We start from the raw sequence: 27,838 nt of genomic DNA, 5'->3' as shown, positions 1-27,838 counted from the left end.
TTGTTCACTGTCAACTAACTCCTTTCTTCCACTCTTCTTTTCTGTTGTGCTTGTCCAACTCTTTCATGCCCTCTGACGCTCCCTTGTTTTCTGTGTGTGTGTGTGTGTGTGTGTGTGTCTGTGTGTGTGTGTGTGTGTGTGTGTGTGCCAGTGAGTCACATGGAGTGTTATCAGGGTGTCAGGCACAGAGCTGTCACACATTGACAGAGCCCGCCCATTCCTCTCTCCCTCACACAGACAGAGTTGACTTGACTGGGCCTCAGACAGAGCCCGGCATGGGCTCACTGCAGACACAGCTTTTCCCTTAAAGGGACAGATCGCTACGTTACATCACATCTGGAATTCACAGTAAGCCAGAGACATTTAGGCTTCTCTATTCAGGCTGACAATGGTGATCTAATCTCCTGCAGCAGATGTACCATCTCCAAAGCCATGCAAGCCTCAGATCAGACCAGACCTACTGTGTATCACAGCATGAGCCCTCCCCTGTACTCAGCGATCAGGGAGGAGGATTAACCATTTAAACATTAAGTGTTTGTCTGCTTTATTGCTGTTTTAGCTAATAAAAAAACATCAGATATTTCTATTCTAAACGACTTTGTTGATTAAAAAGTCACTTTCTGAATAAATGTAGTTACTTTGTCTGTTAGCCTAGTCCAACTTACAAATTCTTATAGCAGTCTGTCACACTGCTTTAAGCACACCAGTCAAATCAGTTTGGGGTTAGATTCATTTACTTTTCTATATTCCTTCCCCCTTAAAAGGTTTTTTCACCATTGTTGGTATTTGCCATTCAAATACTGAAAAGCAAGTTTCTAGTTACAGAGTTGATAAAGAATGAGTGTGACTAAAGAGGCTGAAAAGAAGTCTGAAGTTCAATAAGTCAGGGTGACTCTGAATGTGCAACCATAGTGTAAGATTAAAGGTTTCAGTCCGATCTAGCATGTGTGTGCGTGCATGCCTACCTCTTTTCCGGTGAGGACATGTCGTGCCAGTTTGACCTTGGCGAAGTTGCCTTTGCCGATGGTTTTCAGCAACCGATAGTTACCAATGTGCGGCTGGTCATCTGATGTGGTCGTGGCGACGGAGTTCCGACACCGCGGCATGCTGGAGCGGCCAGATGGCTTGGAGTCCTGCAAAGAAAAAAGGCCATGCGTAAGCACCAGAGGACATGATGACATGTGCAAAGAAAGCAACAGGAAAAATGTGAAGGAAAGGTTTTACATTCCAAAGTGCTACCCTAGACACTTTGCATGCATGGGTGCATTATCACACAATATTCAAATGTAATGACAGATAAAGGTTAAACAAAGCCTTTCATTTCATCTTTATATTTAATGTCACTGACTGGTCCACATTCCACGAGCTCAGAGACATTTACTTTTAATGGCGTTTCAGACATTAACATAAGTGATATGAGTAACAAAACATCAGATCAGTTATTTGTAAGAAACGAAAATGAGGTTGTGACAATGCTTTTAAAGTAAAATCTATCAATCAAATTCATCAAATTCAAACATCACCTCAAATATTGTGGAGAGGCAGCAGAAATTTATTTTATAGATCAATAGCTGCATTCATTTCTGCATTGCTAAAAGGGTCTGCACCACAATCTGGTGGCAAGATGAAGGTACAGACTTGGAGAGGCGATACTAATCAGGATGTCCCAGGCTTGTGGAGAAACTAAATTCAAGTGGATTGGATGCCATTAAACAAAGATAAAGTTTTTTTTTAATATAGCTCAACAAACTTAAAATACAGCTTCTGGAAACCAATCTAAAGCTGTTATTGGTGGCTGCCCTGTAATCTCATGTGACAGACATAAACACCATCCATCCATCATCTATACCTACTTATTCCTTAACCAGGGTCACAGGGATCTGCTGGAGCCTATCCCAGCTCTCTTTGGGTGAAAGGCAGGGGTCCACCCTGGACAGGTCACCAGTCCATCACAGGGCCACATAGAGACAAACAACCTCACACACTCACACTCACTCCTATGGGCAATTTAGAGTCACCAATCAACCTGACATACATGTTTTTGGACTGTGGGAGGACACCAGAGTACCTGGAGTAAAGACATAACCATTTTGGACAAAACAAACTGGTCCGCTCTGACTAGTCATTATGCTGCATTGCCTTTTTCCACAGTTTCTAGAAGAGAAATTCCTTGCAACACTGAAAAAAACAGTTTTCCTTGTAGTTGCTGTTCAGTATATAGTTACGTGCAAATGTCAGCAACAGCCACTGCCAAACACTGAAATTACGCTAACAGTCTGATAACACTGGTTCTCTTGTGCTGTCAAAGCAAATGTGGACAACTAAGTGCAATGAGCTGTAACTTGATTTTCCTATCGTCACCATGACCCACAAACAATATTCATTTTTTTGAAGACATATTTATGTTTAACTTCAGGAACATTAAGGTTAAAAAAAAAAAAAAAATTCACTTCTGCTACCTTGATTGTATCTGTGACTTTAATTTGAACACACTAGTGAATGTGCATCACTTGAGTGATCCGTCCTTTGCACAGTTTCCAGCCAAGGCCACTAATCTATAGTCATAATAGTTTTAATAGTCTCTTTTTGTGGTAGTGTGGAGTAAAACAGCTTCAGTTCATCTTGTAACAGGCAGCAGGTCTTCAAAGTCATACACACACCCACAAAAAGAAAACAAAACCTTGCTGTGCTGGCAAATTTTGCACGGTTGGCAAGTGTGATTGGGTTTCAACTCCAGGAAAGGGTCACAGCAATTGTGTGTGTGTCTATGTCCATCAGCATGCGTGTGTGTGTGATCTGAGCGGACAGGTGACGGGGATCAGGGTCAGAGGAGAGGACGACTGGCTCCAGGGTGACGAGATGCAAACACACGCGGGCTGTGACATAAACAGCAGGGCGCAGATACAGGAATACACATTGGTGCACACAAAGGTGCCACCATGCAGACGTGCAGGGGCATATGCAGCAGGACAAATCACACACAGCTCTCAGAGATTTGACACAGAGAGAGAGAGAGAGAGAGAGAGAGAGAGAGAGAGAGAGAGAGAGAGAGAGAGAGAGAGAGAGAGAGAGAGAGAGAGAGAGAGAGAGAGAGAGAGAGAGAGAGAGAGAGAGAGAGAGAGAGGTCCAGGGAAGTTCACACTGTTGGTGTAGAATGGGATTTGCCCAAATCATTTTTCTCTTGTTCTCACCCTGACACTGACTCCCCATTTTAGTCATCCAATTCCCCCCTCCTCTTTCTGTAGCTTTCACAAATTAGAGGCTCTTTCTGTGACCAACAGACCACATTTATCAACATCTTCCTCCTTCCACTACCATCTTACAGGCCATGGGAAACAAGGATACCCGTGATTACTTCATCATGTTTGTGTGTTTTCTGCTCCAGATGGTATGATCTAATGTCTGCATCTCAGCCACCCGCCGCCCCCACCCCACATCCTCACGCTGACAGTTGCAAACCTGCATAAAGTACAACAGGTCAGATTAAGCTCGAACACAAATGGGGGAAGTGGGATTAAAAGCAAATGACAGTTACATTAAACCCAGAGGACACGGAAAGGGCCTTATGTGGCCTGGTGTGACGGAGCGAATGGTTTTTATTTTTGGATCATGTTGGGAGAGAGGGGCCGAGCCAGGCAAACAATACGTTATATGTGGACACTATTTGAGACAATGAGACCCAATGTGGCCTTACAAAGCTGATTTCTAAACCCAGGGGGATGGCCTCACTGAGGGTGATCCAAGGCCCTCTGTCTCCTGCTGTCAAAAATAGCTTTACAGGTCATACAGGCATTTGAGTTTAAAGGCCTTTAGACATCAGAGGCGGATTTCCCGAATGATTATTTTGCTCATCAGTAATATTTTCCAAACCAATAACTTGTCAATAGACCATTTCACATCAACGATGGAATTTCACTGTCCAAGCACAATGCAGCTTGCTGGAACATTACTTCAAAACATTCGACCTGGCAGACCATCTTATTAACTTGGTTTCAGCTAAATAGAGTTCTTTATGATAAAAAGTACAAAAAATTAGAAAGACAACAAGTAGAAGGAAAATGTATAGAAAAATATAGTTGAAGGGCTTCGTGATGACAGTGATGTGTTTATATCCTACTCAGTAGTTTACAGACAACAGTGCCTATGTGAAACCCTTTGCCATTTATGGTGCGTTTAATTCGCACCATTGATTTTTGGCTTTTAGATTACATTTAGTCACGTCATTCCTGCTGTGTAAGGGCCTTTTCACAGGACTTCTAGAAAGTGACTCTGTGGTGATATGCAGGTAACAAAAGTAAACAAACATAAGGTAGACTTTTTGTAAATACACTGCACAGTCCTTATTTACTACCAGCTAAACCAGATTACATTTGGCTTTCTGCAATCACCTGCAATATAATGTCATGTAAACAACAAACGGTATAGTTTATTTATTCACAGAAGAAATGAAAACATGATTTCCATAGCTCTACTTCTTCAGGAGAAAGTGGGCGTCTTGGCCATACAAACATATGACAAGATGATTAAATCCTGGCTAGACTTTCTGCTGCAGAGGTCTGAGGGGAAACTGCAGAGCAGGTGGATGGGCTCGTGGAGCATCTCTCCAGATTGTCACATGAGGCTGTACCTGCATCCGTTTAGTGTTTAGCCAACTTCATGAACATTCAGCACCGGAACAGCCAACAAAGACGATCCACGATGACCTGTCCCTGGCACTGTGCTGCCTTCCATTTCCATTACCCATCTTTGTTTCCATCACAATTAGTTTTGTGGCTCACTCATTTTCAGTCAGACTTGGCTTAATCAAGGTTCCTCAACAAATGCATGAAGGGGAAAATGTGCCAAGTACAAGTTTCCACAACAGTTTAAAGCAGCTAAAGACTATCCATAACTAAAACAACTCCAGAGTGGTAGAGCACTATGGATGTCTATAGTGGAAATTGCATTTAAAGCAGAAATGCTACACAGACTCCATATGTGATGCTGCTGAGCTGTTTGCAATTGATCCTCACGAATCAAACCGTCAATACAGCAACAAAGCAGATGCAGTCTTCCTGGAAAAGTCCCTGATGCTCTAACAAAGTGATAAATATTAACAGGAATGCCAACTTTTATGTGTGAACCAAGATGGCAGCATAAGACATTCACGCTGTTTAATTTCTGGGTGGCAAAAGCAAACATGAAATTACCTGCATGTCAGATTTTAAAATAGCAAATGTGCAGAAAATTTAAAGGAATATACTGTGAACATTCATAGCTTTATTTCATACATTCAAATTCTCATAAGCACTTGTGAGGTATTATTTGCGTTACTTTTGCAATACATTTAACAGAAACAGCTTTGATTAGTGACAGATTTAGCTAATAGGCTAATGTGATCTGCAGCACCTGCAGGTAAATGTTACACACTTAGACACATTTATAAATTTTAAAAAGGACAACCATTCTAGCTAACCAAAGCTCTGTAACATGTACAAACCGAGTGAGACTATATAACATACTTCAAGCTCACTTTTTATTTCTGGCAAAATATTGCTTGAATGGATCATCCACCCAGGAGTCAGTAGGCCTAACTTCTCATTACACAGTATACCAAGAGTATTTTATAGGCACTCTGAAATAAATTTAAATCCAAGCATGGTTCCTCCGAGTTCCTTCACTCTTCCACGCTCAACTCTTCAGTCTTCCTTCTCTCCTATCCCCTTTCATCTCCGACTATTTTTGTCTTCTGATTCTTCCTTCATTTTTGGGCAGCTGCAGCCTGAGCGAGCGCCCTCCCCCAGTAAATGCACATACACATGCGCATACCCACCTCTCCTCATGGTTACAATTATAGACGTTTCAGAGGACAATAAATGACATCATTGTTTTGTTCTCATACTACTCTCTGATCTTGCGTTGGAATCATGAATGCTAACTTTGAACTGCTAACATACACAGTATAGCACAGGTTTGACTATCCTGGGGCTTTAGTTTACCCTGAAGTCAAAGTCATTTTTCATGGTCACAATGGCTGGAGAACTTCACTGAGACTGGAAGTACTTGACATTGACGCCTGATGAAGAGGTTTCTTGTAGAAGGAAGCGCAGTAAATTGGAAAACCACAGCACAAAGACACATAGATGAAACCAATCACATGACATTGCTGACCACTTCAGGTGACACTGACATTTCTCCGTAAATACACTAATACTTGAAATTATAGGTTTCTTATGTGACAAGAAATAATTTCTTTGTATGATTTAATTTTCAACAACCATCATTCATGGATCGCAACAGACCAAAACATAGTTTTCATTGACTACCATGTTTAAAGCGAGGTGTGCAGCTCATATCTTTTTAATCCATTAGCCTACCGTGTGGAGGGACCATTAGTACAGTGTTTATATCCGGCCCAACAATTCGGACCACCACTGAGCGCGCACACACAAAGTGAAACCTCACTGACAAGATGTTTGCAGCTGAGAGCCATTTACTGCCACACTGCAAACATGATTACATGCACATGACCAAAATACACAGACACACACAGACAGAAACACAAATAGACATGCACAGACACACACACACACACTCAAAGCAGTCATGTTAATCCAAGGCAGTGCTGGTTGTGTTTTGACTCGGGCCTCATTATCACTGACCTTTACTAATCTCAGTTCTGGGCGAGACGTAACTCAGATACAACCAGATGGAATTTTCCACAGGACAGTTCAGAAAGTAACTGTAAAGGTGCCTCACACACGATGTGAGTGCTACTACACATTACTACTATATTAGACCGCTGAACCCAAAAACATCAACAGTACAGAGGCAAAGCTGGGCTAACAAAAGGTAAGTGAGTTTAAAAATATACAATTTGGAAAACGAAAATGAAAACCATTATGACAAAAAACCAGAATGCTCTCTTCAGTCGTTCCTCTGTACTGGATCACACGATCTAACTATAAATCTAACTCTACCCCTCACCAACAACATCGGTGAGGGGTAAAGAGAAACAAAAAAGTTAAATCTGTGTTATGTAAAATATGTCGAACCATTTTCTGTGTGTTTGATTCCTGAAATATGGGGTATAATTACACAGACCCATTATTACTTCAATTATACACAATTAAAATATGGCGACTCTGCTGCCAACTTTGGCAACCACCAAACCGATGGCTCACTGGCAGCTATTATTACAAGTTGTCTGTGGAGATCACTATTTTAAAAAGTCACACTGCAACCTGCTGTTAACAATTAAATGTAATCACTCTGTTCCCACTCATTTGAAATAATTAACTACTCTGTCCCTTCCTGCCCAAGGACAACTTCACTTTGCCACTGTACGCTCAGAGCAAGGGTTCAACGGGACATGAAAAAAGAGCCGCTATACTGCACCTAGGACTGGACACTGAAGGCCAGTTCCGTTTTGAATCCTATTGCAAGTTGGCAAAAATACTCTGCTTTGTTAAAATCCACGGCCAAACAAACCTCTTACGGAATCACTGAGTCATTGTTCTGTTACACGCTTTGGTCTTTGGGACATTGTGTATATCTGCAAAGAAAAAAAAAAAGACTACGAACTCCTAGTAACTCTGTGTTGAGACGTCGTTGTAAACAAATGTTATTAAACTAAAATGAATGCTCGGCCTCGGTGTTACATCGTGTTACACCGTAGTCTGTGACCATCAGATTCTGTGACCCATAACACTGCAACAACCAGTCTGCCCTCACGTAAAGCTAAGTCCACTGTGCATGTAAGACACCAGCAAATCCATTTAATTTACACTCAACAAACAAAGAAGCAATATTATTTTCACTGTTCTTAGTGAACCTGTGAATAACAAAATGAGTAAGGATGAGGTTAACAAACATCACAGAGCAGTGACAAAATACGACTTAGAGCCTACAAGGGTTGACAGTTTATTAGTACTTCTACTTGCATCAATATCAGGCTTTTCTGGTGATTAGTTCATAATCACACTAAACTTATTTATTTCAGAAAAAAAATAAGTTCTTAAATATTATCTTTTGTTAAACAGTTTTAAATTACTACAACAGATTTGACTATAGTGTTCTGTAGTCTTATTAGAAGCATGTACATCCGGGGGGGGGGGGGGGGGGGGGTAACTGAGAAGCTGTATGGTCAGCTGGACCCTGTGAGTTTCTTAAAGGAGCTGTTGCGACGACAAGCCTAATGAGCCTTTACACTGCCTTTCACATAACTACTCCGACATGTACCAGGCTGGTGAATGTGTTGTCTGTTATAAATTACCTGCTCTGACCTGTTAAAGGTGATTGTGGTTAATCAAAATATGATTCTTGATAACTACAATTGTCTCCATTTTGTTTATTAATCCCGTCAAAATGGGCTTGTAGTAAAATGTCTTAAGCTTTTCCACCTTATGACACTCACTAATGTTCTTGACAGCTGCACTAATATTAATGCAATACTTAGAGTGAAATGTAAACAAAGGGGGGGGGGGGTTTACTGAGGTGACATTTTTGTCTGAAAATTTAATAGCTACAGTTACTGCATATTCAACCGCCAGTCTCCGTTTACCTTAATCCAATACTACATCTGTACTCACCATCCAAAAACTATGTGGAACAAACAAGCTGAGAACAAACAGGCTGTTTACTAGATACATAACCACACACAAAAGCTGCTGCATTATACTGAAATTTGTCAGTGGGAGGACACACACACACAAAAACTCCCAAGTCTAAGTCGTGATGGCTGCGTTGCCATGGAGATTTGTCGCTTGCTGAATCCTGTCCTCTATCACAATGTTGGGTTGTATCTTTTTCATCCTTCCTTCATTTCATCTCATCTCTTGGTCCCACCTGCCATTGCTCTTTTTTTCCCCTACCCTGCTATTCATATGTTTGTGTTTCTATTTATACTCCTCTTCAATGACAAGATGGGTTTCCAGCCAAAAAAAAAAAAAAAGATACAGTCACTTGAAGTATGCAGTAGCTAATTATTAGCATACAGTAACATATGACGTTTTAAATCACCCCCATTTTATATGGTAACTGACATAAAAATCTAAGGCTACCACTAACCGGATGCGCTACCTGATCACAAGGAAATCCCACAAAGGGAACGGCTTTGAGGGTTGATCATGTGAAATAACAAGTTAAAAAGCTTCCATATGCCTGGTGGAAATGCCACTGCACCTGTTTGTCCAGTCTTCATTTCGCCACGTAACAGAAGGCTAGTTAAACAGGACCAGGGTGCAGCAAATGGTGAAAATGGATCATCAAATGCAGCCCTTTTTACACTACAGTCACACACATGCAGTATAAAGAGAACTTTCAATACATTTGCTGCCTCAGGTCTATGGGGATCCAATTTCCACAATGCTCAAGTCGGATACTATCGTACAGATTTTTTTCAAGGCATGCAACTGATTAGCAGTGCTTAGCTTTAACACTATTATTTTGCTTATTCCCATCATATCAAAAAGGAAATGCCACAGCATTTTATGAGCTTATTTTATCCTCCCTAACCTAAAAACAGCCTAGACTCAAGTTTCTTTATTGCTTTAATCGAACATATTATTCTATATGTACTTGAGATGATTATTTTCACATGGCAGAAACTACCCCTGTGCCCATTTTTTAACTTCAGAGGCTCAGCAAAAATGCTGTCAATCAGTGTTAATGATCTTTTGGTGACACAGAAGAACATTATTTCACCATGCCTGTTTTTTTTTTTTGTTTTTTTTAAATGATCATTGATAAATTATCTATCTGCTGCTCGAGACTGGAACATCTAAGACATTGTTACCATTAAATGTTTTCTATCTGTTAGCCACTACCACTCCTCTGCCTCCTGTAACAAGGACACTGAACAACTTTCCAGCTACACTACCGATGTGCGTTTCCAGGGCCACTGACTCCAGTCTCACAGCAATCCAAGTTATTTAATATGAGTGAGCTGTGCAACGAATCGAATCATAATTTGCTCCTTTGTGGGCTCTACTTGTAAGTCTAATATACTAACTATACAGAGTCGCCACCACACACAGGGCTAAGTGAATTTGTGAGGCCCCTTACTTTAGAAAGGTGGTGTTACACTGGGTCTCAGTTTGCTGTGAATGTACTTTTCTGGGTGTGCACGTGTGTGTTCTTGAGCTGGATTACCATAACTCCTGAGGTATGCGTAAGTGTATATTTACATGTGTGTGCACGTGCACGTGAGGGTGTATCAAAAATCAATTCAGAGCTACTGTTTACTCTTGCTGTCACAGTTGGGACACACTGCACAGCACTTCCTTGCATACCCTGGTTCTGCTGCTATGCAACTCTCTATGTGTGTGTACGTATGTGTCTGTGTGTACGTGTGTGTGTGTGAGAGAGCCACCAAAGTAAACAGGGCTGTGTAGCTTCCCTACAGTGGCTGATTGGAAAAGCTGCCGAATACATGTATGAACTGGTGGAATATGATTTTATACCAGTGAAACTGAGCCACCTCACCTGAAACACCTCTGCTAAAACCATATAAGGTTTGTACACTTCTACAAAAACAGGACAAAGGTGGCACATCACATAGCAAAAGCTGCATATTTAAGTGAGTTCAGCTTTTGTTTAGTGTGTCATAGCCGCCTTAAGTGATCACAAGATGAGAAGCAAGACAATCAGTAGCTTTTCCACCGTGGTTAAACTACTTCCTGTGGAAACCCTGGAAATGTGGTTTTATGCAACACAACTAAAACATCAACACACTGCTACATCATTAGCTCGCCAGAAGAAATCCAAGTACTGACAGCAGACTGAATCAAGATGACTAACAGAACACAGAAATCCATCAAAACAGTGGGAGAGGAACTTCACACTCCTCCACCTGAATGACGTCAAGCCCTTCAAATCGCAGGACTACAGTTAGCTGCCACACCTACCACTCAGCTCAACTGGAAAGGCCTGTTTCGCTCTCTTCCTTTAGACAATCCAACACACACTCACACAAAGCACTGTACTTCACTGCATTGTTGGTAAAACACCTAGGCAGCACCTGCTTGTCCTATATTTCAGCCTCCACTGGAAACCCAGATATAAATGACTAATAGACCTAATTAAATCAAAATGCAGCTTCAATCCAATTAACAAATAGCAGTGAGTATATTTATGTGTGGGGGGAAAAGAGGAGCTACTAGTGTGTGTGTGTGTGTGTGTGTGTTGGCATGAACAAATGTGAGCCTGATGAAGTGAATGAGCCTGTCTGTGTGTGTGTGTGTGTGTGTGTGTGTTCGAGGCAGGTTTCTCTGTTGCTAAGGCCCTGTTCATCTGCCTAGTGACTGGTCTGGTAAGAAGAGAGGCATAATTTATGGTTTCCTGGGCGTAACGGCAACATCTACATGTGTGTGCGCATGTGTGTGTGTGTGTGTGTTATAGATCGCTGATGTGATGACTCACTCAAGGGAAGGATGAATTAAGATGCAGGAAAAAGGTGAACACAGAGATATTTAAAAAAAAAAAACATGACTTCAGCATCGTACCTGTGTCAGTGCATTCACACATTCGGTGCTATTCTCTCAGCTACATTGGATTCCAGCTCAACAGCTTGGTGGGAGATTCTGTGCCAGGTTTTCACACTCCCAAGGTGTCAGGTGAAATACATCAAGCTGTGCTCAGCTACACTCATATCTCCAAAGCTGTGTTTGCTCTGTCCTTTGTTGCTGTGGTGCCTGATGGCATTTAGAATCAGCAGCCATCACCGTTTCAGTGCTGGTGCAGATTAAAAAGGTCAAACTGGAATTGACTGAAAACTTGGGCTGAGCAATGACAAAATGTTTACACCATGATTCTGACTTAATGAGTAAATAAATGGATATCATCCATGGCTTCTCTTCAGGGCTACAACTGTATTAATATTTAGAAATGAAACTGTATATTTTTATCACCAGCTAGTAACAATAATGAGCATGCTATGGTTCATTATTTAAACCTCACACTTAAAGTACTGATTCCTTTGAGTTAGTACTGTACTGTACTGGAGCTTCACTGGAGCCAACATTGATCAGAGTCCACTTGCACTCCTTTTTAATCAAAGAAACCAATTTAATTTCTTTCTTTCCTACCTAATCCTCTGTCTCTTTGGCTGCCACTTGTGCATTTCCCAGAACCATTTTTTCCTCACACTGACTAGCTTTCAACTTTAAGGACACCCGGTGGAGTTCTGGCACATTGGTATGGAGTAATGTGGAGTGGGTCTCTATATAGCTTTATTGTGTTTTTATTCTCAACAATTTTAATTGTATGGCAGCACTGAATGACTGCAGCCTTGTCTTACTTTTATTGTTGTCAAATAAATCAAACTCACATCTAACAAAGGCAGTGAAGAGGACTGCTGGCATGCAAACATGGAAAATAATGTCCAATTAAAACTTTTTTTAAAGAAACAACTTGTCAATATTTTACATGTGAGGAAAAGTCCTTGACACACTTGTTGAAACTGCAGGATACAACACAATGTGTTGCGGTGAGACACAGATGTAAACGTACCTCCACCGGGCACCTTTAAGTATCTGGGCAAGAAAGCCCTTTTAAGTGGATAGATGAGAATTTTGATGCTTCTTCATTAAACCTCTGTCGGCTGCGTTGTACGAAATGACTGTTAAATGATCATCCCTATTCCCATTTGGTTCCCATATAATAAAATTTAATATTCTTCCTGTCCCACAGAATCCACCCCAAGCAGCAAACAGGAGGTTTATACTTTTAGGCAGAGAGCAGACATTTATGCAGTTAAACAAAGGCAGTGTTGAATGTAATGTATTACAAAAGTAACAACATTACAATAATGTATTACTTTTTTTTTTTTTTTTTTTTTTGCTGTAATGCAGTAATGTAACACATTACTAATAAAAATGTGGTAATATTATATCTGTTACAACCTCATTAACATGCATCACAACAACACATTTTAATACGTAATTAAGTGGTGGTAGTTATTTTTAAGAAATTACCAACACCATGGGACACTCAGCACCAGAGAAAAAATTCTGCAGGTAAAATAGTTTATTTCCTGTTGCTATGACCGCAGAGACGGACTTGCGAGATGGACATACTTCCATTATCCAATTACAAGAACGTAATAATCGAGTGCAGCCAGAGGGAACGCTCTCCATCAAGAAATATCATGACCTCCAATTGATGTATAATAGATGAACAAACTGCCTTTTTAGAATACTTGGTTATTAAAAATACAAAGCAGAATATATATCAATATGTGGTATTTGTGGTTAAAATGTGGTTATTCTGATTAAAGTAACTCAAAAGTAATGCAAAAACAGTGTAATGCATTACAGAGAACCATATTGTAGTGTCACTGATTACTTTGAAATGACAGTAACTAATGTAAATAGTTTATAGCAGCACTTTCACACTTTGGAAGACACTTGCCCTACACTGAATTAAGGGAAGAATCTGGCATCCCTTCTGGTTTTTGCTGAACTTTTGCTTGACTTTACTAAAGGACTAGGGTTGGTAGTACCATCGTAAACACACCAGGCAGACAAGGCAGGCCTTTTATGTCTTCAAATAGGCCACGTTGCGATTTGTACATTATGTTTTTGTTCCTTGTGTTATTTCCCTTGGGGAAGGATGAACCAGCATAAATCAACCCTGGGTAAACCAAATATAATGTAGTGTATGTAATCTAGTTTAGTTAGCTTATATTTTCACCAAGAGAACTCAACAAGGAAATATCATACTTTGACAAATTAATGGTTCATATCAGTCGAGCTCCATGTGGGGAGGATCTAGCTTGCTTGGCCTGTGAGCAACAACCCAAACAATGAAATGCAGGATGAAGTAAGAACTGAAGTGACAGACCAGTATTTCTAGGTGCATCGGTGTGTCTTTAGAGAAGATGTGGCTTGATGAATAGAGAGAGAGGGAACATTGTAAAACAGGAAATCAGACAATCAAGTGATCACGTCTGGGGAAGTGCACACAGAGTACAAACCCACACCAAACGTCAACAACAAGTAACACAGAGCTTGGTTTGGGGCACATCTGCTGCAATAAAAACACTTCTTCTAAAACACTTCAGAGAAAAAATTGATATATATTCTGCTTTGTATTTTTAATAATTCTGCTTTATTAATATATCCATGTATTCAAAGTCAAAGTGGTGCCAACTAGTAGTGGGTCAAATTCAAGTTCCTCAAACAATCGGTACAAAACTGTGTGTAACATAACACATCAGATCAAAAGCCACTCAACATATCTGCCATTTCACACCATCAGAAAGATGTCACAAGTCACTTCTCTACATCTGACAGCTCTCTTATGATATGCTCCCAGGAAATGTTTATGATGACAAGATGGTACTCTGCCTTGTTCTGTAACTTCGACTCCACCCCCCAACCAAACTTTACAACCATTAACTTGTAGCTTAGTTTGCTGGTCATGTGTTAAAACCAACTGCAAACTCTTCATCCGATTAAAGTGAATCACCAATAGGCCAATGTAAAATATTAATATACACAGCGTGTCCATTCAAGTTTCTGCAGTAACAACCTGAGAATGAGAGATGGTCTGCAAGAAATGCCTGAATTAAAATATGCATTTAAGTCTGTGACAGGGAGAGACATGTCAACACCCAGTCCGTCCTCATGTCCGCTGCCATTTTGTCCTGTATCTTGAGACCTGACACCGAGAGCTTTCTATACATGGCCTTTGAAACAGACTGCGTTTATGTGGGAGTACCCATCCATGACCTTTTGCCTACAAACCCAATAAAGGACCTGTCATGACCCCAACCCCCCCCAAAATCCTCATTAGATATTGTGGGATGAGTAAAGGCACATTCAGACTGACAAGAGCACTATAGCAAAACAACACAGGGAGCTGTGTTAGTGCAGACCTGTCGGACAAGAAGTTCAGCTCGAGGGATATTAATCACCTACATAATGCGCTGGTTTTATAATGCTGCAAGCCTGAGTGCAACTGTTAGCAGAACAGCAGGATATCTCCCTTCCATCTTTAAGTGGCTTGTGGCACAAGCTGCCACTACAAGCCATTTTACCACATACTTACATTTGCAAGTATTTGACTGACTAACGCAGTGTGCTGTTGGGTAATGTTGCACTGTGCCGTTGCAAACATAGAGCCAGGTCTTTTGAAGGACTGCTGTTTTTTTCCCAGGGCCCTTTTGCCGAGGCCAACACAGTACTTTCATTGAATTCAATGAGGAAGTCTGCTAAAATTGAAGGTTAATACTTATGTGTTTGTACAAGTGTGTGTTATACTGATATGTCCAGATCACACGGAACTTCACCTGACACAAACCTTAAAACCCTCAGGTCCTCTGCGTGGATGTGTGGAGCAGCTATATTTGACAAATTACATAATTGTTTCTGATCTATGTTCCAGTTAAGGGTGTAGCCATATAATATAATCTATGTGTATTTATTTGCCTACACCTACCGACATACCAACTTAATTGTTGGTCTGCTTCCCTCTACACTGTGAGACAAGACGCACACACTGACGCATTGTCAGTGAGATCATGGTATCAACAGACAACTTCTGTCAGCATTTTGTTTGTACTGACAGCGAAGACAGACAACGAAGACGTTTTCCTATTGGCCGGGAAGAGCAGTCCTGCAGTCTGGTTGGCTGTGCAGTTGCCTTTACACACCCAGGTTGGGTTTTTAGTGTTTCAGGTGGAAAACTGTTTGATAGAGGGTGCAGCTGTTATGACAGATTAGAAAAAGTATAGTTTATATTTACTTAACCATTTTCATGAACTTCACTTCAACTTTCATGACTTCTACCATATGCTTTTTATGTGTATCTCTTTGAGGTCCCACACTTATCAAAAGCTACTTACTGTCTGCTGAAGCAATCAATCACCACAGCTACATTAATACATGTATTCAAGCAACACAAATAAAGAAATGAATTTAGCATCGCAAACGTGCAACGCTATCAATACGTACATACAAGTTTTTCCATCTAACATCAATGAGAAATTTTTTATTGCAAGAGAAGCATATGGCACGATGCTTATGAACAGCTGCCGAAGCAACATAAGTCATGGTCTCTTTTAGAAACTATAATGGTTTTAATGTGAGCATGTGTGGCTTCTTCATAAAAAACAATAAACCTACAGATAAAACTGTCTATGAGACGAGAACAGCTACTGTAGCCTTGGAAGCAGGAGCTTTGTTCCTGCCTTCTAGCACTGATTTACAGCATTTATTCAGAGGCTTTTTTGTTTCTCTGGTCAAATGACGGAAACAGGAAGCACATTTAAATCTTTAAGCTTACACTATCCTTTATAATTTTGAATATATTGATACTTTGTCCACTGGCCTCTGGAGAGGAGCCAGTATTTTTTGGTCAAAAGTAGATGCAGGCATTGGTAGTAAGTGCCCTATGTCAATTTTAACAATACTTAAGTAGTACTTAAGTACTAAAGTACTTAAGCCTAAGTTTGCATTGGTTCGGTTTCAGGATGATGAGATGAGGCGAGATAAACCTTAGGTGTGCTTCTTTGTCTATAATTTATGTACCTTTTCTTACAAGTTTATATTTCCAGGAAAATTTTTGATGAAAGCAGGGGTTTTTTTTTTTTTTTTTTTTTTGTTATTACCACACACCTTCAGAGCTTCTGCTCTGCAGCGGCAAAGTATTATTAACACACAACACATCAACTTTCTCTACCAAAAAACCATCACTGCAGGAGATTTTAAAGTCATGGTTGCACAATAGAAAGCACAAACAAATAATCTCTTAATGTCTCAAATCCCCAGCAAGACTTAACCTTTTATTCCACCAGTGGATGGCTTTTCGTACTTAAAATCTACATATAAATATTTCCAATGGACGAAAGTACACAAAGAACACTTGTCACACCACAGTAATATAATACTCCACCAAGCTAATATGTGGACACTGGGCGTCTGTGCTGTCAGCTACTTGAAATGAATGTGGAAGTGACTGACAGGATTGCCTCTATTGCGACAGGTCACGGTAATGAAAAGTCAAGTAGGACATGCCCTAACACAGACTAAACAGAAGCCTAAATTTGTTCTCCTATTCTGCAAGAAGTGGGAAACCTAGTATGAGTGTGTAGGCAAGCTGGTGAATCACTGCTGTGTAGCAAAGACAACAGAGACAAGGCCAAACAGAGCCTCTATGTGGGTGATCCACAACATATTAGAGAATAATGTTGGATGTACATCTTACCTGCCCAGCAGAATTTTCTATTACTTGCACCAGTGGGATCCTTGTTGACATCTTTGAAAGACTTGCAGTTGCCAAAAAAGGGAGGGGGGAGGATCAGTGAAACCAGAAGACTTCTTCAGTGCCCAGTGTGCATTTAAAACTTGGGTAGCGTTAGCTGGTGGCACAGGGTATTGTCCAACAGATGTCCAGTGCTAGCCCGCTAGCAGCACGACAAACAGCCCGTGAATCAACAAGTTGAATCCCACATCAGCGGCTAGGCGAGTTAGCCAGCTAGCTAAAAACTAGCTAGCAGCAACCCCACGTCCCATGTTTGTCAACAAGCACAAAACAGGAAAAATAAAAAAAAATAAAAAAACAAATATCTTCTTCAGCTTAGATTTGGCTGTAAAAACACTCAACTCCAAATTGTGATTTATTAGAGTCACGAGTTGATGCTGTGAGGTTTCTTCAGGTAGCTACTGCGGCTAGCTCGAAGAAAAGTTGGCCAACGGTTGTATTGAGCAGGTTCAATTAGCTGGCTAGCATGCTAAGCTGGAACTTCCGAGGAAGCAGAGTCTGTCGCAAAAATTCACAGCAAATGTTTGTTCGGCGTCGTTTTCACACCGCACTGCCACCGCTTAGATCTCTGTCTGCTTCCAGGTTTGAACCCAGGTCCGAGGTCTCCAAACTTTCAGGCCAAAGTTACTCCCGGCGAGGTCTCGGTCTTCCCCAACTCACAACGAACAACTCGAAATGTTCCCGGAGGGATTTCCAGGGCAGAGGATCCGGAAAATAAATGCAGCACCGTGTGAAATGGCCACAGGGCAGTCGAGAAACACGAATTTATTTCTGCACTAGCTCTCTGGCTGCTCGAAAATAGCCCGAGCGGCTAGCTAATTCAGCGTTTCTTTCGAGGCAGATCTAGCCACTTAGCTTATCCACAGGGCAGCCCACGGAACCCTAAATCCACGGAAACCACCGGCGCTCCTCCTTGTGCTGCGTGATTGGAATAAGGTCGCTGCTGCACTGCAGTGTGGCGATAGACCCGTCCGTCCTGTCGACACACTGACTGCTGCTATTCCCGTCACCAGCAGACCGAAGGAGGAATCATCAAGTTGTAAAATCCATCATCGGTAAACTGGGATTTTCTGGTGTCGGAGGTGCGTGTCACGGGCGACAGGGGGGGAAGCCGAGGAGCTGCGCCCGAATGCGGTCTATCCTGATACCGGAACAAGCTCACGGCAACATGGCTGCTTGCACCACGACTGAAAGAGGAGGACTGGGGAGGGAGACGGTTCGTTCTGTGTTCGGCTCTACTCGTTTTTTTCCGACCTTTTTTTTTTTTTTTTGCTGGTGGTTGTTCAGAGCCGGTAAAACGCAGGTGCAGTGTCACAGGGGAGTCGGTGTTTTCCAGGAAAAGACCTGCACAGTACCTGCATAATTCCCACAGAGCTCCCTCACAGCTGAAACGAATTCAAGATGAACTTTTTATAATGTGTATCATACTGAAGATAAACCTCCAGGGCCCCCAAAATTTATCTTTTTATAGCTTTTTTAAGTACTTGTAAATTTATACTAAATACTACTATGAACTAAAGTAGAATATTAATCCATCATCTATACCCACTTATTCCTAACCAGGGTCACAGGGATCTGCTGGAGCCTATCCCAGCTCTCTTTGGGTGAAAGGCAGGGGTCCACCCTGGACAGGTCACCAGTCCATCACAGGGCCACATAGAGACCAACAACCTCACACACTCACACTCACTCCTATGGGCAATTTAGAGTCACCAATCAACCTGACATACATGTTTTTGGACTGTGGGAGGAAACCAGAGTACCTGGAGAAAACCCACACAAGCACAGGGAGAACATGTAAACTCCACACAGAAAGGCCCCTGATGGGTTTGAGACCAGGAACCTTCTTGCTGTGAGGCAACAGTGCTAACCATTAAACCACCGTGCTGCCCTAAAGTAGAATATCATCAGGCTCATCCATTATTACACAATCTTATGTCCATTTCTCTACCTCTGTCAGTTTTAAAACTTTTCCCCAGAGCTGACACATAATTTAATATAGCTCAAAGAAAAATTAGCATCCCAGTGGGATCCATGAAGGCACCCAGGGTCTTTCAGTGTGGCTAAAATCTCTGCCCCTATTATCCACACACTATGTTTACTCCCCATGTGTCACTGGAAACACCAGTTCTGCAGGTGATAGTCACACGAGCTACAGGAGTTACCAGATATTTCTACAACAGAGTCACATCCTTATTTCCAATTACCTGTCATACTCAGCTTTTCCATTCATGCCCCAGAGGATCGTGTCTTTTATTCATAATTTCACAATCTCAGGTTAAACCACCCAGGACATATTGACCCAGAGTTAAGCCTTTGAGACTGAAGCCTAAAGGTGGCCGGCATGTGGTAAGTAAAACTGTGTATAAACGTAAAAATGGAACATTAGAAAAACCACACATCATTTAATACTACTTCAGGAATGAAACAAATAAATAAACAAGGGGTCTTTACTGTTTCTGCTTTTCTATGCCATTTCATGTCCAAAAGACTGTTTATAAGGCCACTGAGCTTTTACTGATATATTGCCTTGCTCAGACAGGATAAGTCTTTGCTGATGCTGGCAATCCTCCGGTTGAAGGGTAGTTTAATGATTATATGCCATAAAATGCCTCCTTCTCTACGGAGAATTGAAGTGGAAAACATAAGTTTATGGCCAGTGATCCCTTTTGTTTTAAGCCACAGATAATTAAAAACTATACTCTAAGCTGGTTGAATTATGCTGTAGTGTTATTTGGAAATATGTACCCATCCTATCCATACATGTGACTGTGAGATGCTGACAGCTGGTATAGACATTTTCAAGTTACTTAGCAACAGCCATGGACAGACGGAGATAATATGGCTGCTGTTGGATGTGGTGATGTCTGAACTGTGTCAGTCTGCAGAGGCTAGTCATAATACTGAAGTGTTCACCTTTCGCACAATGTGGAGATGTTACGGAGAAAATAGAAAAGAAAATCAGGAAATGAAGGGGTATGAGAGGCTCGTCAGTAATGACTGGGAGAGCATCCAGCTGGCAGGATTTCCATATGAATCAGGGGAAAAGTCACATCCCTGTCGATGGAGGTAGCGTACTCAGGGGTACGTATGCTGTTACACCTCTGTTTTCAATACCGTTAATAGCCTGGTTTAAATCACTGGGCATTTCTCATCACTTATCCACCAGTATAAACTTAAAGCAATCCAAATGACTTGTCTGAACATGTTTTATTTTTTTTATTTGATAGTGCAGCAGAGGAAAAAGGACATCACCCACACGATGAGCAGGACAGTGACTATTAAATGTTTGATAAAATAATGAATGCAAGAACTCATTGACTCTACATTTTTTATGATTTGCCATGAGCGTTTTGAGTAAGAGTCAAAAGACAGTAAGAGTTTTTTGGGGAAAATGTGCTGAAGTGTCGCCATCTACAGGATGCCTGACTATGTTACAGAGTAATATCTATCTATCTATCTATTCATCTATTCATCCATTCTGCTGTGAGTCCCATAAATTTTGGCTGCCATACTGTCCTTTCACTTTGGAGAAGAAACAACACACTGAGTAGGAGGCTGCAGACTGTTAATTTGAAGGCTGATTTGAAGGTATTTTAAGTCTCACTGGATGAACATTAAAAAAACATACCAGCCTCTTTATCTCCAGTCTCCTATTTCATGATGCCAAATGTAACTGGCCAGAATGAGCCTGTAATGAGTGTTATTTTTCATATGTGGCCAGACATTTTCTCTGTAGAAGCAGCCCTGGCAGCCCAGACACATCACCATAACTTCTGATACATGATTGTTGTTTCATTTCAGTGTATCTCTGCAGCAATCATTGGTCTTGCTGTTGGCCATTCTGCTGTAGCATGCACATCTTGGTTACTGTGATATCCTAGCTTTCTACATTTTAACTTCCTACCTACATTCATTGAAGCACAAACAACCTTTCATTCATCCATCCAACCATTGCCTGCTGCTTATCCCAGGCCAGGTAGTGGTGGCAGCAGACAGTACTCTATATGTAGGCCACATATCACTTTTCACAGCAACATTTTCCAGCTCCTCCTGGGGATCCCAGGCTGTTCCCAGAAGAGATATATAATCTCTCCAGTGTATTCTGGGTCTACCTGTGGGTCTCTTATTAGTTTGGCTTTCACTAAGTCATTACCGAGCAACAACTGAAATAATTAAAGCTGGAATTATACCTGTTTTCTGAAGATGTAATAAATTAGATCATGTGAATCAGTAAGAAACCATGTGCCTTGTTGTAGGTGGTCAGAAGGAATGATTTTTCTCTCCAGTCGATCCTGCACAACACTGCACTAGAATAATCTTGTTTCTAACTACAGCTGGTGCTGATATACAGTAATATAAGGCGAGATGTACTGGACATGGTGCCTGGAGCAAATATTCACATCACAAAGGGAAATGAGGAAACTGATTTTGTTTTAGATTGAACATTTCGAGGAAGCCAGGCTTTCCTTTGCATCAGCAAAGGAAATGCCAGTGTTGGTGAAAACACTTTCACGTGAGTTTGTCTGATGGTATCTTCTTTGGAAAGACATTAAATAAGCCTGACCTATTTTGCTTTGATGCACACTTGTCCAGCTCTTACCAGGATTTTTTTTTATCTCTATTTGGGAGAAATTCTAAGAAAAATTCCTCAGCTGCCAAATAAATAAACCAACCAACAAGAAATAACTAAACTCTTCCTAATATTCATCTTTTTACAGTCCCTTGAATTATGTTTTACCATTCAATTTCCCAGCATAACAGTCTAAAGGCTGTTTCACTTCTCCATGCTGCCAGGAATCAAAATCAGGAGGTGAAAGCCTCATTACTGAAAGTAAATGAATGTAATCATATTGAGTGTAAGCCTAAAGCAAGAGTAGCAGCAGACTGTGGAGTACTTAGGCACAGTAAATGCCAACAGGCTCACAGTGACAAAGCTGAAATGATGTTTTACCATGTTCACTGAGCTGCGTGCCTCCACTGACAGCTACGGCCCTGAGAGCGTGGACGTCTTATGGACACTTTAATGCTACTTCTTACATCAAATAAGCAGGAGTCTCATGTTACCAAAGACAGGCTTGGCTGCATAATCCAATGAAAAATATTAGATACAAAAGTGCCACATCCATGACACCATTATCGTCAATTCAGCGGAAACAAAGTTAATCCCTCTCGAGCTCCACTAATCTTTTATTAAAACGTCTCCATTTAGCTCCAGCCCTTTGAAGATAACATCAGTGTTACTCTGCTAGTCTGACATTAGCTCATGTTAGTGTGGAATTACTGGGCAGACAGGGATGTTTAAAGTGTCAAACCTCATTTAATTTACATCACTTTGACGCTGCTTAGTATACCTTAGCATTTTTACATCAGCCCTAAAAAGCTGGATGATTATTCTGCAAATGGAGAAGTTGGTAAAGATGGTCTAAGGGGGTTTAACCTTTTTCACATGGTTCCTTATTAATAACATGCCAAAGTGTCAACTTTGAGGAAGATGATGAATTAAGACTAGAAATTTAAATGTTTATTATGTAAAGCTAAGCGCAAAATGCTAAAGCATTTGTTTAAAAATCTTTATACTGAATCACATATGATCTATGATTTTGAACATAAAAAAAAAAAAAAACTAAAAAAAAAAAAAAAACAGTTTATGCACTTGCACTTATTCAGAGTCCACATATTCCAAATGATCAGTGCTGCTGAAAACACAAAAACACACTTATTTAATGTAGCAGGATTAAAATATACATTTTACCTGAGGAAGATTTAAGTGTTAATCTATGTACACAAAAACTGAAATCACTGATATTTTAAACAAAGATCATTATTCAAATTATTTTTTTATTGTTTTGTGCTATATGGGATAAGTGGTTAAAATATTGAGAACTGTTTTCAAGAAAATGCCCAAAATAGACTTAAAGGCACATTTCCAAAACTAAAATGGAAAACCCTTTGAAAAGGCTCAGTTACCAAAAGAAAGCAAACTATAAGAATATGCTGGTGTTAAAGATAGCTTCACATCCAGTTGGGGAATGAGGATTCACCTCTGACTCACTCTCTTTCTTTAAACAGCACCCAGCACTTTTTCCACAGTAACTGTTGTCAGGTCGGAGTAGAAGATGCCTTCGTTGTCTCCACCTCCAAACACAAGCAGAGTCCTGTTAGTGGAACCAGCGTCCATATCCACGTCCTCATCCGTCTTTGAGAAATGGTGGCCGGCTGTCTCCATGGTGATGATGGAGTGCCCCGCTCTGGGGACAGAGAGCTGAGGGAGCGTCACCTCGGTCCAGCTGTTGGTGTCTGAAACAATGACAGAGACAAAAAATCATCCTGTCATCCTGTAGAAAATGAAAAGGAAATTGTGTTGAAACCATTTTGGCTATGTTTCTTATTTTTTTGTACCAGTGCCAGTTTTGGACCAGGTCATCACCCCAGACTCTGAGAAAATGTGATATTTTTATCTCTCACCTATATCAAAGATAAAGGTGTCACAGAGAGCGTTGTTTCCGTTGTAGCCTCCGTGGATCAGGAACTTTGTGTCTGAGAGCACAGCACTGCCATGCCAGCTACCACACAATTATACACAGAAATTAGATAAAACAACACCAGCACCAAAGTCACGCCTCAGATTTTAATACAATCCTTTGACGTTAACAAAAATGACCAAAAAGTGTGTACCTTCGAGGTGAAGGGGCTTTTCCTGTTGTTTTAACTGCAGAAAACTCCATCAAACCTTAGAAACACAAAATCATATTCATTTCAATTATACATGCTGTGCTCCATACCTAAACCTTTATCCATCCTGTGTATGTGATTGAATGTGCGCATGTGTGTTTGTGTCCTACCAAGGTCCAACATGTACATGTCATTGTAGCAGACAGGAGTGTCCCATCCTCCAAATACATAGATCTTTCTCTCCTGCATCACACATGCAGAATGACTGAAAGAGAAAAGCAGAGGGAGTTAAGATCAGGGGAAAATAAAGATGCTTGAACGCATCTGTCAGAAACAAACATGGCAACGTGATGCTCAAGTTGGAACATCTTACCCTGAGCGGGGGGAGGGCTTATCTCCTGTGACGATGGGCTCATACCAGATGGAGAGGTGGGGATCGAAAATATACAGTGAGTCACTGCAGCCGTCTGGCTCCGGGTTTGGACGAGGAAACACTCCTCCTAACACAAAGAGCTCGCCACGAAACATGCTGCAGCTGTGGTAGGCCAGAGGGGGCACCTGACCTTGAGCCTGAAGGAGGTGAAGGGGGGAGAACATGAAGACTGTGGGGAAAAGCAAGGGAAGTCCTTAATTACAATCAAATCAGCACACACACAGACCTCCACCATGGTCCACTTCCAGCTCTGTGTGTCCAGGATGTGAACATCATTGAACCATTTCTTGTTCTTAGAGCCTCCAAACACAAAGATCCGCTTTGAGTCGGGGTCGTAGATGGCTGTGTGGCCGATCCTGCCCTCGGGGGTCGGACCCACTGCCAGAGTCTCCGCAGCCACCCAGGACATGTCCTCTGTGGGACAGAGACATGAGCATAAACTCTGAAACTGACACACCAAAAGTGGCTTCTCACTGGAGCCCAGATTCTGAAATAGTTTTCAAAAAGCTGCTTGACTGACTAACCTGTGCAGAGCTTCCACATGGGATCTTTGCAGAACTGCATCCTGGCTCCTTGTCCTCCAATAAGAATTGCCGTCTGAGCATCAATGGGACATAATGTCTGACCCCAGCGACCTGATGGACTGACCAGTGGGGCTGCAGGACAACCACAGATTTGGGACTTCAAGCATTCTTATGTACATGTACATGTACATGTACTTGTAAGTCTTATGTACATCCTTAGACCTTGAATCCCAGGTTTTGACTTTATGTATTGATTATGCCCAATGATGACCTCGACTAATACATACATGACATTTATGAAGATGCAGACTTTATCTAGTATAAGAAGGACCAGCCTCTCTTGGTATTGCTATGAAAATACATTAATGAAGCCTGTTCCATGAAACAGACACATGACTCAACTCAACAATACTCCAGAAATGATGCTGCTCAAAAGTGAATGACTTTCACCGTGTTTCCAGTCTTTATGGTAAGCCAGGCTAACCATCTCCATTTCCTATGTGAGAGGATTAAGAATAGGGAGCTTGTCATCCAACTCTTGACAAGACCTGTAACCTACAAATACCTGACTAGCCATGGCCTGTGTGTGAGTCACACATTCAGGACTATGTTATCTCCCTGCCCTGAACACTTCTCACTACCTGAGAAAGACAAACAGAAAACATCATTCTGTGAACTCAGGTGGGCGATCAGTAGCGGCGTACCAGCTGCAGGACCGAAAAGTGAATAAATAGGACAGAAAGTAAAGATAATACACAACCAAAACAGTATGTAACGTGTATGCACAAACTCACTGTTCTGTGTGGGAGTCTTGGCCTGCCTACTCTTCGCCCTGGCTGCACTCTGAGTAGGCGTTCTTCCCACAATCCCCTGTGCCTCCCCTGCTCCATCAGCTGCAAAAAGGCAACAGGGAAGGAGAAACAGTCCGCAAAGGAATGCATTACTTCACATGAAGCCACAGGAGTGTTGCAAACACTACAGATCATTAGCATTACCATCATTAATCAGCAATTTCACTGCCTCTAACAAATATCTAACTCATATACAAATAAAGACTGATGTTTACCGATCTGGTGGCTGGTTACGAGACATGATTAGATTTTATATTAGGACAATAAACTGTAGTATTATCATATCATTATCCTTACACAACCAACAGTGTCTCTCACCAGTTCCCTTCATCTTGGTGGCATCTCCTCCATTGGTGAACAGCTTCTGCCCCGCTTTTGTCTGACCTCTGGCCTTTCGCACAGGTGTTGTCTTCTCTGCAGTACCGTTTGGACACACGTTCTCTTCTTCTCCTCTCTTCGTAACCTTGCTCTCGTCACAGTCTTCCTCTGCCATTTGTCCCCTCTTCCTCTTACAGCTGAGCTCTCGGGCCATGAGGGGGGCCACGGTCTCCTAAGACGGTTCAGGGTACAGGAGGTGTGAGGGTACTGTTTTGTTTATCATTCAGCAAATATGTTGTAAACAATATGTTACAATAAAACTATGGATATGGGGTTTTGCTGGTTAAGTGGTTTATTTCTAATATTGCACTGATGACATCTCTATATTAGTAACACCACACCATTATCAAATTACCTTTGGTGTGTATTCCTTCACAGCCAGGATGACTTCTGGGTCCGACCGATCTGCTTTCATCTAAAACACGCACACACACACATCAAATAAACAGCCTGTGACTCAGTCCATGAGTAATGGCTTGAGAGGAAACACACCTCTACATTTAGTTTAGTTTTACATTTTTTTATGAAAACTGTCTACCCTTATGTATAAATGTTGACCTTTTACCAAACAAAATGCTTTGATAAAATTGTATAAACAGGAAATTGAATTACTGCCCCAGGTGTGCTGTGTTGTTGTTAACTCTTCACTAATATAATTTCTGCTTCTTGGTTGTTGCGTCTGTTCACATATGGTTTGATCTTGAAGCAAAGGGGTGTTTGATATTCACCAGGTTTCCTCCCTCCAGACTGACACTCAGTGTGACCCTGTCTGTCCACGTCTCTTCTTCCCACCGCTCCCATGACAAACACCTGGAGGAGAAAACGAGCAGCACTCAGTGTGAGGTTAGAAATACACCTGAATATTCAGCATTTTCACGTCCCTGCTTGGCGTGACAGGTCTACCCACTTGTTGTAAGGAGTCAGTTTGCCGATGGTGATGGGGATCCGGTCAGCATCGTCGAGCTCCGCGTTGACGCAGATCCTGTCCCCCCACGGCCCGCTGCTGAACAGCACCACCTGGGGGACAGTTGGTGGAACTGCAACACACACCCTGCGCGACCCATCGGCACTGAAACATGAAGAATACATTTTATATGAGCTTTTCTTTACTCACAATAACTAAACTGTTGATGTTATGTAAAAACTAACTATGTTTCCTTCTCTATAATCCCAGCTCGTTTAAAGAGGCGCCAACGAGCAGCCATAAATAAAGGTTTATAGCATGGGCCGGTAACCATCGATTATAAAAACTGTGACGTTATTTAATTTTTGCTACTTAGGCTGCGGTTCAGAAACACTGAGGTCCACAAACATCTTGTTTGGAGGTGAGCAACAAGCTAACGCTGAAGGTTAAACCCCTCATGTTAGTTACCTCAGCAGCTTCTGAGGCGGCCCGTTTACTCCCAACACCGCGTAAACTCCAAAATCATCCATTTTTGGCTTTCCCTGAAGAAAATGCAACTTCTAACAAAACAGCTGCTTGTGTCCTACTTTAGAAACCACACATTAATAAAACCAAAACGTTATCGGTCCCGTCTCTCTCCGCCCGACATCTCCCGCCGCCGATATGTGTACAATTTCCAAACTTCGCGCGGCTTCTGTCCTGGGTGCGCATGTTTTTTTTGGTTGACGGAATCGTTCCGGGCGGTGTCTGCGCCGTGCAATACACTGTGAACGAGAGCTCCGTCCTTACGGTACGTCTTGATGTTTAAACCGAGTGCACAGCTGAATGC

At 41.5% G+C, this 27,838-nt stretch overlaps 2 protein-coding genes across 11 annotated transcripts in view; both read right to left on the bottom strand.

Moving 5' to 3' along the window:
- The window catches only part of mark2b (MAP/microtubule affinity-regulating kinase 2b), a 44,975-nt gene extending 26,531 nt beyond the window's left edge, over positions 1–18,444 (bottom strand). For all 10 annotated transcript variants that reach the window (XM_026312921.1, XM_026312939.1, XM_026312972.1 and 7 more), the window contains exons 1-2: positions 17,188–18,444; positions 966–1,133 (exon numbers count right to left, since the gene is read on the bottom strand). In XM_026312921.1, coding sequence (XP_026168706.1) covers positions 966–1,133; positions 17,188–17,238 — 219 coding nt within the window. In that variant the 5' untranslated portion in view covers positions 17,239–18,444. The remainder of the gene's footprint in view (positions 1–965; positions 1,134–17,187) is intronic.
- A 4,639-nt stretch (positions 18,445–23,083) lies between these two features.
- krcp (kelch repeat-containing protein) lies at positions 23,084–27,689 on the bottom strand. The gene is made up of 13 exons (XM_026292009.1): positions 27,478–27,689; positions 27,013–27,174; positions 26,834–26,915; positions 26,461–26,520; positions 26,046–26,277; positions 25,671–25,769; positions 24,877–25,008; positions 24,579–24,766; positions 24,293–24,489; positions 24,090–24,184; positions 23,923–23,977; positions 23,713–23,810; positions 23,084–23,544 (listed from the first exon to the last, which is right to left on the bottom strand). Exons 1-13 carry the CDS (start codon positions 27,537–27,539, stop codon positions 23,309–23,311), a joined length of 1,698 nt encoding a protein of 565 aa, XP_026147794.1. The 5' UTR covers positions 27,540–27,689; the 3' UTR covers positions 23,084–23,308.
- Between the last annotated feature and the right edge of the window lie 149 nt (positions 27,690–27,838).

The sequence above is a fragment of the Mastacembelus armatus genome, chromosome 18, assembly GCF_900324485.2.
Source record: "Mastacembelus armatus chromosome 18, fMasArm1.2, whole genome shotgun sequence".
NCBI classification, from domain to species: domain Eukaryota; kingdom Metazoa; phylum Chordata; class Actinopteri; order Synbranchiformes; family Mastacembelidae; genus Mastacembelus; species Mastacembelus armatus.
Note: the sequence above shows the minus strand (reverse complement) of the source record. Positions and strands in the feature narration are given on the sequence as shown.